The 17,260-nt window shown below is 40.9% G+C and overlaps 1 protein-coding gene across 1 annotated transcript; it reads left to right on the plus strand.

Annotated features, from left to right (window-relative positions):
- The first annotated feature begins 3,208 nt into the window (after positions 1-3,208).
- LOC120055674 (interleukin-31 receptor subunit alpha) lies at positions 3,209-15,012 on the plus strand. The gene is made up of 10 exons (XM_039003569.1): positions 3,209-3,756; positions 4,014-4,096; positions 6,131-6,347; positions 6,909-7,094; positions 7,203-7,304; positions 7,573-7,716; positions 7,972-8,112; positions 9,108-9,192; positions 14,309-14,390; positions 14,515-15,012. The coding sequence occupies exons 1-10, from the start codon at positions 3,726-3,728 to the stop codon at positions 14,887-14,889; spliced, it is 1,446 nt and encodes a 481-aa protein (XP_038859497.1). The 5' UTR covers positions 3,209-3,725; the 3' UTR covers positions 14,890-15,012.
- Positions 15,013-17,260: the final 2,248 nt, after the last annotated feature.

The raw sequence follows: 17,260 nt of genomic DNA on the forward strand, positions 1-17,260 counted from the left end.
CAGTTGACAGTGCATGTCAGAGCTAAAACCAAGCCTTGAGGTCGAAGGAATTGTCCGTAGAGCTCCGAGACAGGATTGTGTCGAGGCACAGATCTGGGGAAGGGTACCATAAATGTTCTGCAGTATTGAAGGTCTCCAAGAACACAGTGGCCTCAATCCTTCTTAAATGGAAGAAGTTTGGAACCACCAAGACTCTTCCTAGAGCTGAGCAAATCGGGGGAGAAGGGCTTTGGTCAGGGAGGTAACCGAGAACCCGGTGGTCACTCTGACAGAGCTCCAGAGTTCCTCTGTTGAGATGGGAGTACCTTCCAGAAGGACAACCATCTCTGCAGCACTCCACCAATCAGGCCTTTATGGTAGAGTGGCCAGACGGAAGCCGCTCCTCAGTAAAAGGCACAGGACAAGATTCTCTGGTCTGATGAAACCAAGATTGAACTATTTGGCCTAAATGCCAAGTGTCACGTCTCGAGGAAACCTGGCATCATCCCTACGGTGAAGCGTGGTGGTGGCAGCATCATGCTGTGGGGGTGTTTTTCAGTGGCAGGGACTGGGAGACTAGTCAGGGTCGAGGGAAAGATGAACAGAGCAAAGTACAGAGAGATCCTTGATGAAAACCTGCTCCAGAGCACTCAGGACCTCAGACTGGGGTGAAGGTTACCTTCCAATAAGACAACCCTAACCACACAGCCAAGACAACGCAGGAGGAGGCTTCGGGACAAGTCTCTGAATGTCCTTGAGTGGCCCAGCCAGAGCCCGGACCTGAACCCTATCGATCGTCTCTGGAGAGAGCTGAAAATAGCTGTGCAGCAACGCTTCCCATCCAACCTGACAGAGCTGGAGAGGATCTGCAGAGAAAAATGGGAGAAACTCCCCAAATACAGGTGTTCTAAGCTTGTAGCGTCATACCCAAGAAGACTCTAGGCTGTAAGGTGCTTCAACAAAGTACTGAGTAAAGGGTCTGAATACTTAAGTAAATGTGATATTAGAGTTTTTTATTTTTAATAAATTAGCAAAACAAAATTGTAAACTGTTTTTACTTGGTCATTATGGGGTATTATGTGTAGATTGATGAGGGGAAAAAAGCAATTTAATCAATTTTAGAATAAGGCTGTAACCTAACAAAATGTGGAAAAAGTCAAGGGGTCTGAATACTTTCCGAAGGCACCGTATCTACTTATAGCAATATATTCTCTCATGGCTCTGGTTTCCACTATCATATGTTTTATGCATTTCTGACTTGATGTCAAATCTTCAAATAATTCTAGTACTCCACTGCCTTTTCTTTCTCCATTTGTCTCCATTTTCAGAAAGGGTGAATATATCATGCTTTTTTCTACTCACTGACTATGCTCTGACTCCGTATCCTCAATGCCTTTGGAGTCAGGAATATAACATCAATGTAGAAAGCATGCACTCTCTCATTTTCAGTCAGTAAGTACATCTTAAATATGGCACCTTTTATACTTTATTGAGACATACATTTTTAGATCAAGTGTAATCAATGTTATATCAATTGACTTTGCACCTATGTTGAATTGCTCCAACACCTGGGTGTCCTTTTATGCTCCCTTTCTGCTGGACAAAATACTGTATATCAGAAATAATGCTTACCATGACAGCATTGACATTTAAAATTGTCTTATTTATTATTAATATTAATTTCAGGACCACTCCGGTTTATTCATGTATGGGAATCTTCAGCCTTGGTGGACGAATGAATGTAACTTTAAAAATGAAGAACAACATGAACGGAATGGAGTCGTGGTCAGAGCCCTACGAAGTGGCAGTACAACAAGCAAGTAATAACCCTTTAATTGCTCATTTTAGCACATCATTTGAGATGAGGGACACCTTGTCATGTGTTGTTTATTTCAATTATTAACAGGTGTCTTGTTGAATCTTGAATTCATAAATGCATTTATAATTGGTTTATACATTTATGGAATTTATTGACATTTTTTATTTATTTATTAGGATCACCATTACTCTTCCTGGCATCCAGATAGTGTTAAAACAGTTACATCATAAATAAAACAATACATCATACATTACATTATTGCTCTAATATTACACATGTACTATACAAAATCCACAATACCAAAACATTCCAGTGTGTGTGTTTGTATGTGTGTGTGTCTCCTCACAGTCCGCATTGTGCCTTGAGGTATTGTTTTATCTGTTATTTAAATCTGATTTTACTGCTCGTTTGAGTTACTTGATGTGGAAGAGTTCCATGTAGTCATGGCTTTCTCAGTCTGTTCTGGACTTGGGGACTGTAAAGAGACCCCTAGTGGCATTTCTTGTGGGGTATGTACAGTATGGGTGTCTGAGCTGTGTGTTAGCTGCTTGAACAGACAGTTCGGTGTTTTCAACACGTCAGTACCTCTTACAAAGACAAGTAGTGATGCAGTCAATCTGCTTTGAGCCAGGAGAGATTGGCATGCATATGTGCTTGATATTAGCCCTCCGTGTACATTTAAGGGCCAGCTGTTCTGCTCTGTTCTGGGCCAACTTTAATTTGCTATGTTTTTTGCTATCTTTGCTATTAACTATGTCTTTCTTTGCAGCACTTTCAGGTGTGATAAAACTAAGGCCTGTAGACCTGTAGCTTTTAGATTTTTTATATGTATTTAGGACTAGCTTATTACTTTCCACCCATTCTAAAACTAACTGCAGCTCTTTGCTAAGTATAGCAGTGACTTCACTTGATGTGGTAGCTGCCATACATAATGGTGAGTCATCAGTCACACAGGCTTTGTGTGTGTGTGTGTGTGTGTGTGTGTGTGTGTGTGTGTGTGTGTGTGTGTGTGTGTGTGTGTGTGTGTGTGTGTGTGTGTGTGTGTGTGTCTCCTCACAGTCTGCGTTGTGTTGTTTTTTTCTGTTCTTTAGTATGACTGTGAGGAATGTGGGGACAGTAAGAGGGGACGTGAATTTGGCCTTTCATTTAGTTTTCTTTTTGCTAAATGGAACAGTAAAAGCACCTTGTCCTACCATCACATCAGTCAATGGCTCTGACAACTCACTGGAGGTGACATGGGGGATCAGCAAGTTGCACACTAGATGTCGGGTCCGTTACCGAATGGCCACCACTGACAAATGGACTGAGGTATTGACTTAATTCTCTTCTGCTTTCACCTCACTACCCAAATGGACTCAGGTATTGAATTCATTCTCTTCTGCTTTCACCTCACTACCCAAATGGACTCAGGTATTGACTTCATTCTCTTCTGCTCTAACCTCACTACCCAAATGGACTCAGGTATTGACTTCATTCTCTTCTGCTCTCACCTCACTACCCAAATGGACTCAGGTATTGACTTCATTCTCTTCTGCTCTCACCTCACTATCCAGAAATCTTCAAGTCTCTGACAGTGCACATGTTGTTATATGATGCATATTTTAATCCAATGTTACATTTATTTGGGTAGTTAAAGCCTGAACCCAGACTACGTCCAAAATAGCACTATATTCCCTATATTTAGTGCACTTCTTTAACCAGGGCCCATAGGGCTCTTTTCAAAAGAAGTGCACAATGTAGGGAATAGGGTGCCTTTTGGGACAGAGACTCAGTGGTATACTGCCATCTCTCACACCAGATCCCAGCCGATGTTCTTGTGGAAAACGCTGAAAAAGCAGTCTACACGATTGAAGGCCTCAAGCCTTTCAGCAGCTACATCATTGCCGTTTCCTGTATTTTGTCATTTGGTCACTGGAGTGACTGGAGCATGGAGACAACTGGTAAAACACTGGAGAGAGGTAATAAAATGAATGATAAATCCAAGTCATTCCTTACACATGCTTCAACATTTCGAAACCTTACTGAGACTGTCAACTACCCTGGATAGCTACATCGTGGGAAATAGACTTTATGGAATCAGAAAGTATGTTAGTTCAGTGGTGTGTGACAAAGCTACATTTGAAAACAACATATGGATGCCAGAATAAGATGTTGTGTGCAGGAGGGTTCCTGATACTGCCACATCATGCTAGGTCTTATTTTTGTGTTTTCACAGCACCCTCTAGACCGCCAGATATCTGTTATCATGTGGAGACGGTGAACAAACAAGGACCTCATCACCTTATGCTTATGTGGAAGGTCATTTGAGTTTAAAACATTGTTCTTCGGTTTATCCTCAACTTTTATCTTGCTGTCGAAATCTATACTCAAGATTTGCTTAAAGTCAGCATCATGATCCGATCTGAGGCCTTATCTGATTGACCTTTCAGTCATGTACAGCTGAAGTCGGAAGTTTTCACAATTCCTGACATTTAATCCTAGTAAAAATTCCCTGTCTTAGGTCTGTATGTAAACGTCCGTCTTCAACTGTATGTATAGTGGGGTCCGAAATGATTGACACCCTTGATAATGATGAGCAAAAACTGTAGGTTTGCTGTTTTAAGGTTTATATTTATGTATGCATGTATGCATGTATGTACAGTACCAGTCAAAAGTTTGGTCACACCTAGTCCTTCAAGGGATCTTCTTTATTTTTACTATTTTCTACATTGTAGAATAATAGTGAAGACATCAAAACTATGAAATAACACATATGGAATCATGTAGTAACCAAAAGAGTGTTGAATAAATCAAAATATATATTATATTTTAGATTCTTCAAAGTAGCCACCCTTTGCCTTGATGACAGCTTTGCACACTTGGCATTCTCTCAACCAGCTTCACGAGGAATGCTTTTCCAACAGTCTTAAAGGAGTTCCCACATTTGCTGAGCACTTGTTAGCTACTTTTTCTTCACTCTGCAGTCCAACTCATCCCAAACCATCTCACTTGGGTTGAGGTCGGGTGATTGTGGAGGCCAGGTCCTCTGATGCAGCACCATCACGCTCTTTCTTGGTCAAATAGCCCTTACACAGCCTGGAGGTGTGTTTTGAGTCATTGTCCTGTTGAAAAACAAATGATAGTCCCACTAAGCGCAAACCCGATGGGATGGCGTATCGCTGCAGAATGATGTGGTAGCCATGCTGGTTAAGTGTGCCTTGAATTCTAAATACATCACAGACAGTGTCACCAGCAAAGCACCCCCACACCATCACCACCCCTCCTCCATGCTTCATGGTGGGAACCACACATACGGAGATCATCCGTTCACGTACACTGCGTCTCACAAAGACACGGCGGTTGGAAGCAAAAATCTCAAATTTGGACTCATCAGACCAAAGGACAGATTTCCACCGGTCAAATGTCCATTGCTTGTGTTTCTTGGCCCAAGCAAGTCTCTTCTTATTATTGGTATCCTTTAGCAGTGGTTTCTTTGCAGCAATTCGACCATGAAGGCCTAATTCACGCAGTCTCCTCTGAACAGTTGATGTTGAGTTGTGTCTGTTACTTGAACTCTGAAGCATTTATTTGGGCTGCAATCTGAGGCTGGTAACTCTAATGAATTCATCCACTGCAGCAGAGGTAACTTTGGGTCTTCCTTACCTGTGGCGGTCCTTATGAGAGTCAGTTTCATCATAGTGCTTGATGGTTTTTGCGACTGCACTTGAAGAAACTTTAAAAGTTCTTGAAATGTTCCAGATTGACTCATCTTCATGTCTTAAAGTAATGATGGACTGTCATTTCTCTTTGCTTATTTGAGCTGTTCTTGCCATAATATAGACTTGGTCTTTTACCAAATAGGGTTATCTTCTGTATACCACCCTTACCATGTCACACCACTGATTGGCTGAAACGCATTAAGGGGAAAAAATCCACAAATTAACTTTTAACAAGGCACACCAGTTAATTGAAATACATTCCAGGTGACTACCTCATGAAGCTGGGTGAGAGAATGTCAAGTGTGTAACACTGTCATCAAGGCAAATGGTGGCTATTGAAGAATCTTAAATATAAAATATGTTTTGATTTGTTTAACACTTTTTTGGTTACTACATGATTCCACATGTGTTATTTCATAGTTTTGATGTCTTAACTATTATTCCACAATGCAGAAAATAGTAAAAATAAAGAAAAACCCTTAAAGGAGTAGGTGTGTCCAAACTTTTGACTGGTACTGTATGTGTATTTAAAAAAAATAGTATTTCAGTGAAAGTACATATATTATCCAATCAATAGATATATTCTTAAATCTGAATAGGCCATTTGACTTTTAAAAATGTATTTGTTTTTCAGGCCCTTGATGTTTATGATGCTCACGGACATATTCTTGGGTACCAAGTGAGCTACACACAAACAAAGCACCCCTCTCTGAGTGTGACCACTAACACCACAGATCTGAAGGTGGTCCTTGTGGTGACCGAGGATGAGTTGGAGGTCACAGTTATGGCGTACAATAGCGCTGGTGGATCCCCTTACTCTCATCTAAAGATTGACCTTAGTCTTCATCAGAGTGAGTTAAATGTCTGTTTCCATGAATAGATAGTGACTACAGAGGTGTTTGACTTTTTCATTTTAATGGGTGATAATCTCAACACCCAGAACCAAATATCTGCGCTAGTCGAATAACCGCTTGTCACAAGAGGCTAAATGCGTGGTAAATGGTAATGTAATGTACTTCTGAGAAAATGAGGTAGAGAAGAAGTCTCTAATCTTAACAACCATCTGGTTGATTAGACTCCTCCACCCCTGGCAAAATTGTGCAATATCCTTTTTGTGTCAATATCACCCATTTCTGTAGAAGCCTGAGGGAAGTGAGAAATGGCAGATGCATAAGCCCTCTGTCTCCAGCCTTTAAGTCAAATTATTTTACAGCGATGTTATATGTATTTTTCTAGATTGCCCTTGAACAGTTCATTCAAAAATCAAAACTGTTTAGTTAGACATTCAACATAGGTGTTTTACATTACTGACATGAATTACAGTAGTCCCTGAAGGGGCAAGGCATTTCACCTTGTGTAATTGGTCCGATATTAGGTCAATTAACTTATTAAACAGTGGATGTTGGTGTTAGCTCTACCCTCAGTGAGAAGACTTTGGGTGAATTCTGAAGATGATAGGCTAGTGCTTCAATGGGATGTGGGACACATATCCCTGCCAGTTAGTGAGGTTGCCAATGAGTGGGCCACTGATGCTGCACATCCCATATCCAGTCACTGGAAACGAGTGAATGGCTCCACCAGATCAACAGTCTTGAAAGGTAAATGCATGGGCATGATGAAGTAGACAAAGCATTGATACCACATGTATCACAGTTCGATCGCAATAAGACACGTTGACTGTGCAAATGCATTCACCTCTGTTTCAGACCATCTTCAGCCTGGGACAACATACAGAATCAATGTTTACCCCATATCTAATCAACTGTGTGGGCCACCCAAGTCAATCTTTGCCAACCTAGAGTACGGAAGTAAGTAGGGCTAATGTTAAAGTCATGACATTTATTCACTTATTGTTTATGTGAAATGGGGTTCCTACTATTCCTAGAATATGTCGCACAGGCGGCTGGTGGCACCTTTATTGGGGAGGACAGCCGCAGAGTAATGGTTGGAACGGAATGACTGGAAGAGTATCAAACACATGGTTTCCAGGTATTTGATCCCATCCCATTCACTTCTTTCCAGCCTATATTATGAGATGTCCTCCCCTCACGAGCCTCCGATGCTATGTTGCTTCAGCTCTTTTAGGTGCAGTCGGAATGCACGTTGTGGATGTGACTAAAAACACAGTGACTGTACAGTGGGAGTGGCAGAGAAAGGAGGTTCACCCCAAGGTTCTCAGATACAGAGTGATACTGCACCTGGGGGAGATACAGGTCGAATGTAAGAGCGTTTCCTCTATTTACATATTAGTTCAGGCGATTTGTGATTTTTAAAACTTTTTCATTAAACATGAAACGTGCTACACTTGTACAGTTTGAATTTATATATTTGAGGGATTTTGCATGAATGTTTGATCTCAAGTTAGGATTTGGTCCTATGTGATAAAGTCATTGTTTTGTCCCTGGGTTAACAATCAGTCTTAAAACTATTGTTGATATACAGACAGATCAATTGCTATTCTATTCACCATCTCAGCTATCCCTGTCTGGCCAGATGTATGGCAGCACACATTCTTCAAACTCCGCGCAAACACAGGCTATTCTGTTCATTTACTGGCGGAGACTTCTAATGACAACATTTCAAGGGAAATTATTCCTATTAAAACACATCTTTTTGGTAAGTACTTCTTTAAGTACAGTATTGTTGAGAACATACACTACCGTTCAAAAGTTTGGGGTCACTTAGACATGTCCTTGTTTTTGATAGAACATTTTTTGTCCATTAAAATAACATGAAATTGATCAGAAATACAGTGTAGACATTGTTAATGTTGTAAATGCCTATTGTAGCTGGAAACGGCTGATTTTTAATGGAATATCTACATAGGCCCATTATCAGCAAACATCACTCCTGTGTTCCAATGACACGTTGTGTTAGCTAATCCAAGTTCATAATTATAAAAGGCTAATTGATCATTAGAAAACCCTTTTGCAATTATGTTAGCACAGCTGAAAACTGTTATTCTGATTAAAGAAGCAATAAAACTGGCCTTCTTTAGACTAGTTGAGTATCTGGAGCATCAGCATTTGTGGGTTCGATTACAGGCTCAAAATTGCCAGAAACAAAGAACTTTCTTCTGATCAATTAGCCTTTTAAAATTATAAACTTGGATTAGCTAACACAACGTGCCATTGGAACACAGGAGTGATGGTTGCTGATAATGGGCCTCTGTACGCCTATGTAGATATTCCATTAAAAAAATCTGCCATTTCCAGCTACAATAGCCATTTACAACATGAACAATGTCTACACTGTATTTCCGATCAATTTGATGTTATTTTAAAGGACAAAATGTTTTGCTTCTCTTTCAAAAACAAGGACATTTCTAAGTGACCCCAAACTTTTGAACTGTAGTGTATATGATTAGTCAGAAAGCCTTACAGTATTAAGATGGTAGTGTATAATATCATTAGAATTGGGCAATTCTAATTATGCCATCTAGCTACAGGCTTGATTCCGTCCAAAGCTGCTTGCTTGTGCATTGGTGTATTTTAATGCATACCTCATTATAATGTTGGTAGAATATTAAACACAAGGTTATTTTGTCCACATTGGTTTTGATTTACAAAATAAACATACGTCTGAATATATGAAACTTGCTCCATTTTCAGAACATTATTTCATTATGTTCACCTTCCCTCTAATCGTCCTGCTTACCCTTGGCCTTGGAGTTTTCTTCATCTTATCCAGAACTTTGTAAGTCATACACATACATTGCTTTTGCTTTTCTCATTGCTTATGTGAACTTAGCTTCATCAGTATCATAACATAAGGCTCAAGGCTCTTTATCATTAATGATCAGGGATGATGCTTGTTTTTTCCTGTTGCTCTCTGTGATATGTGAATAGACCTTATCTGACTGTCCCTCGGGTTATGTGTATGCAGCTGTAGGATGTTAATTGTATCAGTATTGTCGTAGCAAACTAATCATGCAGCAACAGGATTTGAACATTTAGTCCATAATGTTGCTTGATCAATGGTTAGGCTATTAGCTGGACAAAAATAGGCAACTGTTCATGAAAAGTGCAATACTGTTAATATAACCTTGTATTAGTGAGGGTTTTCAGTGAATTTATGTAAACCATGAAGCTCATCTGCATTTACTGCTGCGCTGCACTAAAAGTGTTATCAAATTAAGATCCAACTTCTGTATATGAATGACGTGATGGCCAATCAGATAATGCCTATACACATATCACCGAGAGTAATAGAAAAAATGGCACTAATTCGTGTTTTTTTCTTTTCTTATTATTTTCCACTTGTCTGTGTATGTTTTTGTATGTATGTATTTGGCTTTTTTATGCTGCACAATAATTTTTGTTTCGGGGGACAATCAAGATACACTACCATTCAAAAGTTTGGGGTCACTTAGAAATGTCCTATTTTTTTTTAAAGAAAAGCACATTTTTTGTTCATTAACATAACATCAAATTGATCAGAAATACAGTGTAGACATTGTTAATATTGTAAATGACTATTGTAGCTGGAAACGGCAGATTTTTTTATGGAATATCTATATAGGCCCATTGTCAGCAACCATCACACCTGTGTTCCAATGGCACGTTGTGTTAGCTAATCCAAGTTTATTATTTTAAAAGGCTAATTGATCATTAGAAAACCCTTTTGCAGTTATGTTAGCACAACTGAAAACTGTTGTTCTGATTAAAGAAGCAATAAAACTGGCCTTCTTTAGACTAGTTGAGTATCTGGAGCATCAGCATTTGTGGGTTCGATAATAGACTCAAAATGGCCAGAAACAAAGAACTTTCTTCTGAAACTCGTCAGTCTATTCTTGTTCTGAGAATGAAGGCTATTCCATGCGAGAAATTGCTAACGAACTGAAGATCGCGTACAACGCAGTGTACTACTCCCTTCACAGAACAGCACAAACTTGCTCTAACCAGAATAGAAAGAGTGGGAGGCCCCGGTGCACAACTGAGCAAGAGGACAAGTACATTAGAGTGTCCAGTTTGAGAAACAGACGCCTCACAAGTCCTCAACTGGCAGCTTCATTATATAGTACCCGCAAAACACCAGTCTCAATGTCAACAGTGAAGAGGCGACTCTGGGATGCTGGCCTTCTAGGCAGAGTTCCTCTGTCCAGTGTCTGTGTTCTTTTGCCCACCTTAATCTTACATTTTTATTGTCCAGTCTGAGATATGGCTTTGTCGTGTCTTTGCTATGCCGGATTAAGAAATATGACATACTATTCTATAAAATCCTTTCTCTGTAATTGTTATTACCTGATTGAACTAATCATGTAAATGTAATTAACTAGAATGTCGGGGCACCACGAAATAATGTATATAGAGCTGTTATCTTCCGAATAAACTCTTAAAGACCTGGTAATCTTTTACATCAATAGCAGTCAATTCTTAATCGTCACCTTATTCAGTCTCATCTGAAGTCGTAGAGATCTTGGTTATCTTCACGAACCCTGGCTAACAAGTTGAATCAGCAATACAAAATTTGGTTTAATCATTTATTTACTAAATATCTAAACAATCACACAGAATTACACATACACACGATGGGTCATACATTGATTACTAATTATGTCATAAAAGAAAACGTCCCTAGCGGACGGAACAGATATGACGGCTGGTTACACAAAGAAAGGGGGTTGGGTTTTGAATGAAAGCACGGGAAGACTGAGGAACAAAGAAATTTGGTCTCTGATCGGACCTTGTAAAGCTATGCTATCGTAAATACAGAATCTTATGCATTCTAAATAACCAGCCATTTGGAAAAGGAAAATGCAAGAAATATTTATTCTGAGCTGTGCTTCAATAGGTTGGTCGTAGATGGAAGGCCGTGTTGCCCAACAGAGATATTCCTGTCCTCTGTAGAATGTCTGGTCGAACGGATGCGTTGTAGTACCGTTGTGTGTTTGGTAGAAGAGATACTTTGTCCGTCCTTTCCTAGCCCATGTTTACAGCTGTTGCTGCTCACTCAAAGGCTAGGAGGTATCACTTCTTTAGTGAATAAGAGTTCAAAGTTCATACCAAGTTGCCATACTTTAAGCTCACGCTGAAGTTGGTTTAGTTCTGTAGTTTGATATTAGCCCTTTTAACATGGACCATCGTCCTCACGAACACAAACATAACATTTTCGTAAAGGGCTTATGTAGTAGGGGAGAGAAGGGCGTGTTTCATAGTTCACAACCAATGTCTGTTCACTTGGCCGGGGCCACTGAGTGAACAGAGTTTACCTTATGGAAACAATTCTCTCATTTAGAAGCTAAAATTACATTTCATGATTTCACAAATAGTTTCATATTTAAACATTTAAATTGCACAACAATTCCATGTGAATCTGATAACTAGAATGTGTAGACTTTCCAAGATACAGTTTGTCATCCTATCATCAGTAATAATGTCTCAGATGACAACTGATCTGATATCATATTCTTAAAGTACCAACGCATATTTTCTACTGGTAGAATTACCAAAATATGGTTCTGGTCCCCACCCTTTTGATGTTTTCAGACTCTCTATGTTAACAATGGGCTTTCCAAGAGTCACTCTGTATAGTAGAGAGAGGAAAGGTATTTATGGGGGTCATAAACCTCACCAACAGGCCAACGTCATGACAGCTTTTTCTTTGCATCTCTGCCTAGAAGGCCAGCATCCCGGAGTCGCCTCTTCACTGTTGACGTCGAGACTGGTTTTTGGGGGTACTATTTAATGAAGCTGCCAGTTGAGGACTTGTGAGGCGTCTGTTTTTTCAAAATAGACACTCTAATGTACTTGTCCTCTTGCTCAGTTGTGCACGGGGCCTCCCACTCCTCTTTCTATTCTGGTTAGAGCCAGTTTGCGCTGTTCTGTGAAGGGAGTAGCACACAGCATTGTACGAGATCTTCAGTTTGTTGGCAATTTCTCGCATGGAAAAGCCTTCGAGTTTCAGAAGAAAGTTCTTTGTTTACGGTCATTTTGAGCCTATTATCGAACCCACAAATGCTGATGCTCCAGATACTCAACTAGTCTAAAGAAGGCAAGTTTTCAGCTGTGCTAACATAATTGCAAAAGTGTTTTCTAATGATCAATTAGCCTTTTAAAATTATAAACTTGGATTAGCTAACACAACGTGCCATTGGAACACAGGAGTGATGGTTGCTGATAATGGGCCTCTGTACGCCTATGTAGATATTCCATTAAAAAAATCAGCTGTTTCCAGCTACAATAGCCATTTACAACATTAACAATGTCTACACTGTATTTCTGATCAATTTGATGTTAATTTAAGGGACAAAATGTTTTACTTTTTTTTCAAAAACAAAGAAATTTCTAAGTGACCCCAAACTTTTGAACGGTAGTGTATAGTCGTGGCCAAAAGTTTTGAGAATGACACAAATATACATTTTCACAAAGTCTGCTGCCTCAGTTTGTATGATGGCAATTTGCATATACTCCAGAATGTTATGAAGAGTAACCAGATGAATTGCAATTAATTGCAAAGTCCCTCTTTGCCATGCAAATGAACTGAATCCCCAAAAAATATTTCCACTGCATTTCAGTAACCATGGTTACCTGCAAGGAAACATGTTCCATCATCATTGCTTTGCACAAAAAGGGCTTCACAGGCAAGGATATTGCTGCCAGTAAGATTGCACCTAAATCAACCATTTATCGGATCATCAAGAACTTCAAGGAGAGCGGTTCAATTGTTGTGAAGAAGGCTTCAGGGCGCCCAAGAAAGTCCAGCAAGCTCCAGGACCGTCTCCTAAAGTTGACTTAGCTGCGGGATTGGGGCACCACCAGTACAGAGCTTGCTCAGGAATGGCAGCAGGCAGGTGTGAGTGCATCTGCACGCACAGTGAGGCAAATACTTTTGGAGGATGGCCTGGTGTCAAGAAGGGCAGCAAAGAAGCCACTTCTCTCAAGGTAAAACATCAGGGACAGACTGATATTCTGCAAAAGGTACAGGGATTGGACTGCTGAGGACTGGGGTAAAGTCATTTTCTCTGATGAATCCCCTTTCCGATTGTTTGGGGCATCCGGAAAAAGCTTGTCCGGAGAAGACAAGGTGAGCGCTACCATCAGTCCTGTGTCATGCAAACAGTAAAGCATCCTGAGACCATACATGTGTGGGGTTGCTTCTCAGCCAAGGGAGTGGGCTCATTCACAATTTTGCGTAAGAACACAGCCATGAATAAAGAATGGTACCAACCCTTCCCCGAGAGCAACTTCTCCCAACCATCCAGGAACAGTTTGGTGACGAACAATGCCTTTTCCAGCATGATGGAGCACCTTAAGGCAAAAGTGATAACTAAGTGGCTCGGGGAACAAAACATTGATATTTTGGGTCCATGGCCAGGAAACTCCCCAGACCTTAATCCCATTGAGAACTTGTGGTCAATCCTCAAGAGGCAGGGGGACAAACAAAAACCCACAAATTCTGACAAACTCCAAGCATTGATTATGCAAGAATGGGCTGCCATCAGTCAGGATGTGGCCCAGAAGTTAATTGACAGCATGCCAGGGCAGATTGCAGAGGTCTTGAAAAAGAAGGGTCAACAGTGCAAATATTGACTCTTTGCATAAACTTAATGGAATTGTCAATAAAAGCCTTTGACACTTATGAAATGCTTGTAATTATACTTCAGTATTCCATATACAGCAAACTTTGTGAAAATTAATATTTGTGTCACTCAAAACTTTTGGCCACGACCGTATATTGAATGGAATTGAATTAACCATAAAGTCGAAGAACTGTGTCGTGTCGAAGGTTAAGGGCTTTTCTCTATAATTCCACACTGCATATTTCGTTTAAACACATTGTGCATACTATTATTGTGTTATTTTCTCTGCAGCTACAAAATATATTTCTTTCCAAAAATTGCTAACCCTGGGGCCAGTGTTGTTGGACGATGGCTTTTGGAGTCACACCATGAGGTAATTTTCATGGCAACGCACATGTCGGAAATTGTTGTGTACAAAGAGAGAGTGTTGTGTTAGTTAAGCTCCTTAAAACCCTAGACCACAGTCTAATGTGTATAATGTACATTTTCCCCAACAGAAAAAACGTGTGAAGAATGTACTGAAGCTCGAGGAGTTCTTAGTCACTGATCTCTCAGGAGAAAACGGCTTTGTTGAGCTGGGGCAAGAAAGGCCACCTGTGAGAGAGGACGGGATTTTTAACCCTGGTTCATCTCACAGTACCCTCAATATAAAACATATTTTTATTCCGCAAAATACAGAATACATTGAAAATACTCCTAAAAGTAACAGAGAGAACAGGGATTCCTCCCTGATGTTTAACAATGTTGCCCACATAGAGAATGGCCAGGGTACACACATAGAAAATTGCCAGGGTAGCTTACCAGAAGGTTCCAGTTGTTGTTACTTGTCAACTTTCAGTGGACACCCCCACGTCTTTCAGAACTCCCCCTAAAACCACACTTGTTTCATTTTGGTTGTTGTCAGTGACTCGTTAGTTCCCCCTTCTGTTTGAGCGACATTTTAGGTTTTCTTGCTGGGGATCTTAATTAACAATGTATAGTGTTTGTTCTGCTGTAAAATATATTGTACATATATTTTTACATTTTATATTAAACTTCAACCCTATCCCATGTCATTTTATGGGTTAACTATATGGGTAAACAATGAGAATGATTAATATATTGTATGTCATTTTTTGTATGTAGTATTCTGTTTATGTATTATGGGGAGTTTATTTCAATTTAAATAGATATATAAATAATTACCTGAATTCAGCTTACCTGACTGATGGTATCCTATACGAAAATAATATACAATGGAATAACTGATAGAGAAAATTATGAAAGGAAAAATACACACCGAGATGGGACAGTTAAAATATTTTATTAAATAGATGTAGCTGCAGTTCTTAAATAACTTGTCAGCTATTGTATTGCATAGTAATTTACACTGCTCAAAAAAATAAAGGGAACGCTTAAACAACACAATGTAACTCCAAGTCAATCACACTTCTGTGAAATCAAACTGTCCACTTAGGAAGCAACACTGATTGACAATAAATTTCACATGCTGTTGTGCAAATGGAATAGACAAAAGGTGGAAATTATAGGCAATTAGCAAGACACCCCCCAAAACAGGAGTGATTCTGCAGGTGGTGACCACAGACCACTTCTCAGTTCCTATGCTTCCTGGCTGATGTTTTGGTCACTTTTGAATGCTGGAGGTGCTCTCACTCTAGTGGTAGCATGAGACGGAGTCTACAACCCACACAAGTGGCTCAGGTAGTGCAGTTCATCCAGGATGGCACATCAATGCGAACTGTGGCAAAAAGGTTTGCTGTGTCTGTCAGCGTAGTGTCCAGAGCATGCAGGCGCTACCAGGAGACAGGCCAGTACATCAGGAGACGTGGAGGAGGCCGTAGGAGGGCAACAACCCAGCAGCAGGACCGCTACCTCCGCCTTAGTGCAAGGAGGTGCACTGCCAGAGCCCTGCAAAATGACCTCCAGCAGGCCACAAATGTGCATGTGTCTGCTCAAACGGTCAGAAACAGACTCCATGAGGGTGGTATGAGGGCCCGACGTCCACAGGTCGGGGTTGTGCTTACAGCCCAACACCGTGCAGGACGTTTGGCATTTGCCAGAGAACACCAAGATTGGCAAATTCGCCACTGGCGCCCTGTGCTCTTCACAGATGAAAGCAGGTTCACACTGAGCACATGAGCACATGTGACAGACGTGACAGAGTCTGGAGACGCCGTGGAGAACGTTCTGCTGCCTGCAACATCCTCCAGCATGACCGGTTTGGCGATGGGTCAGTCATGGTGTGGGGTGGCATTTCTTTGTGGGGCCGCACAGCCCTCCATGTGCTCGCCAGAGGTAGCCTGACTGCCATTAGGTACCGAGATGAGATCCTCAGACCCCTTGTGAGACCATATGCTGACACATGCACATTTGTGGCCTGCTGGAGGTCATTTTGCAGGGCTCTGGCAGTGCACCTCCTTGCACTAAGGCGGAGGTAGCGGTCCTGCTGCTGGGTTGTTGCCCTCCTACGGCCTCCTCCACGTCTCCTGATGTACTGGCCTGTCTCCTGGTAGCGCCTGCATGCTCTGGACACTACGCTGACAGACACAGCAAACCTTTTTGCCACAGTTCGCATTGATGTGCCATCCTGGATGAACTGCACTACCTGAGCCACTTGTGTGGGTTGTAGACTCCGTCTCATGCTACCACTAGAGTGAGAGCACCGCCAGCATTCAAAAGTGACCAAAACATCAGCCAGGAAGCATAGGAACTGAGAAGTGGTCTGTGGTCACCACCTGCAGAATCACTCCTGTTTTGGGGGGTGTCTTGCTAATTGCCTATAATTTCCACCTTTTGTCTATTCCATTTGCACAACAGCATGTGAAATTTATTGTCAATCAGTGTTGCTTCCTAAGTGGACAGTTTGATTTCACAGAAGTGTGATTGACTTGGAGTTACATTGTGTTGTTTAAGTGTTCCCTTTATTTTTTTGAGCAGTGTATATTACCTGTATAGAGGGCTTGAAGTTGACGTACGACGCCTCCTGGTGGTCATTCATTCCTTCAACGAAAACAGCCCAGTGGCTACCCCAAACTGTCTGATAACAGTGCTTAACCCCAAACTGCATGATAACAGTGCCTACACTAGTTGATTCATCACCACGGTCCTTTTCAGTGTAGTATTTGGCTGCTCTAACAAGACAGGAAAGACAACGGGTAAAAATATGCTTACAGATTCCCTGCAATCCTAAAAAATACCATTGTTGATACCAATGAGATGAGAGTAAAGAACTGTCAGAAAGGC

The sequence above is a fragment of the Salvelinus namaycush genome, chromosome 1, assembly GCF_016432855.1.
Source record: "Salvelinus namaycush isolate Seneca chromosome 1, SaNama_1.0, whole genome shotgun sequence".
In the NCBI taxonomy this organism is placed as follows: Eukaryota; Metazoa; Chordata; class Actinopteri; order Salmoniformes; family Salmonidae; genus Salvelinus; species Salvelinus namaycush.

What these genes read in the sequence shown, in the direction of transcription:
- LOC120055674 (XM_039003569.1), top strand. Translation starts at nt 3,726, where the DNA reads ATGGAGACAACTGGTAAAACACTGGAGAGAG. An exon ending in TATTAAAACACATCTTTTTG is followed by an intron (nt 8,113 to 9,107) that starts GTAAGTACTTCT and finishes CTCCATTTTCAG; the next exon opens with AACATTATTTCATTATGTTC. An exon ending in TTCATCTTATCCAGAACTTT is followed by an intron (nt 9,193 to 14,308) that starts GTAAGTCATACA and finishes TTTTCTCTGCAG; the next exon opens with CTACAAAATATATTTCTTTC.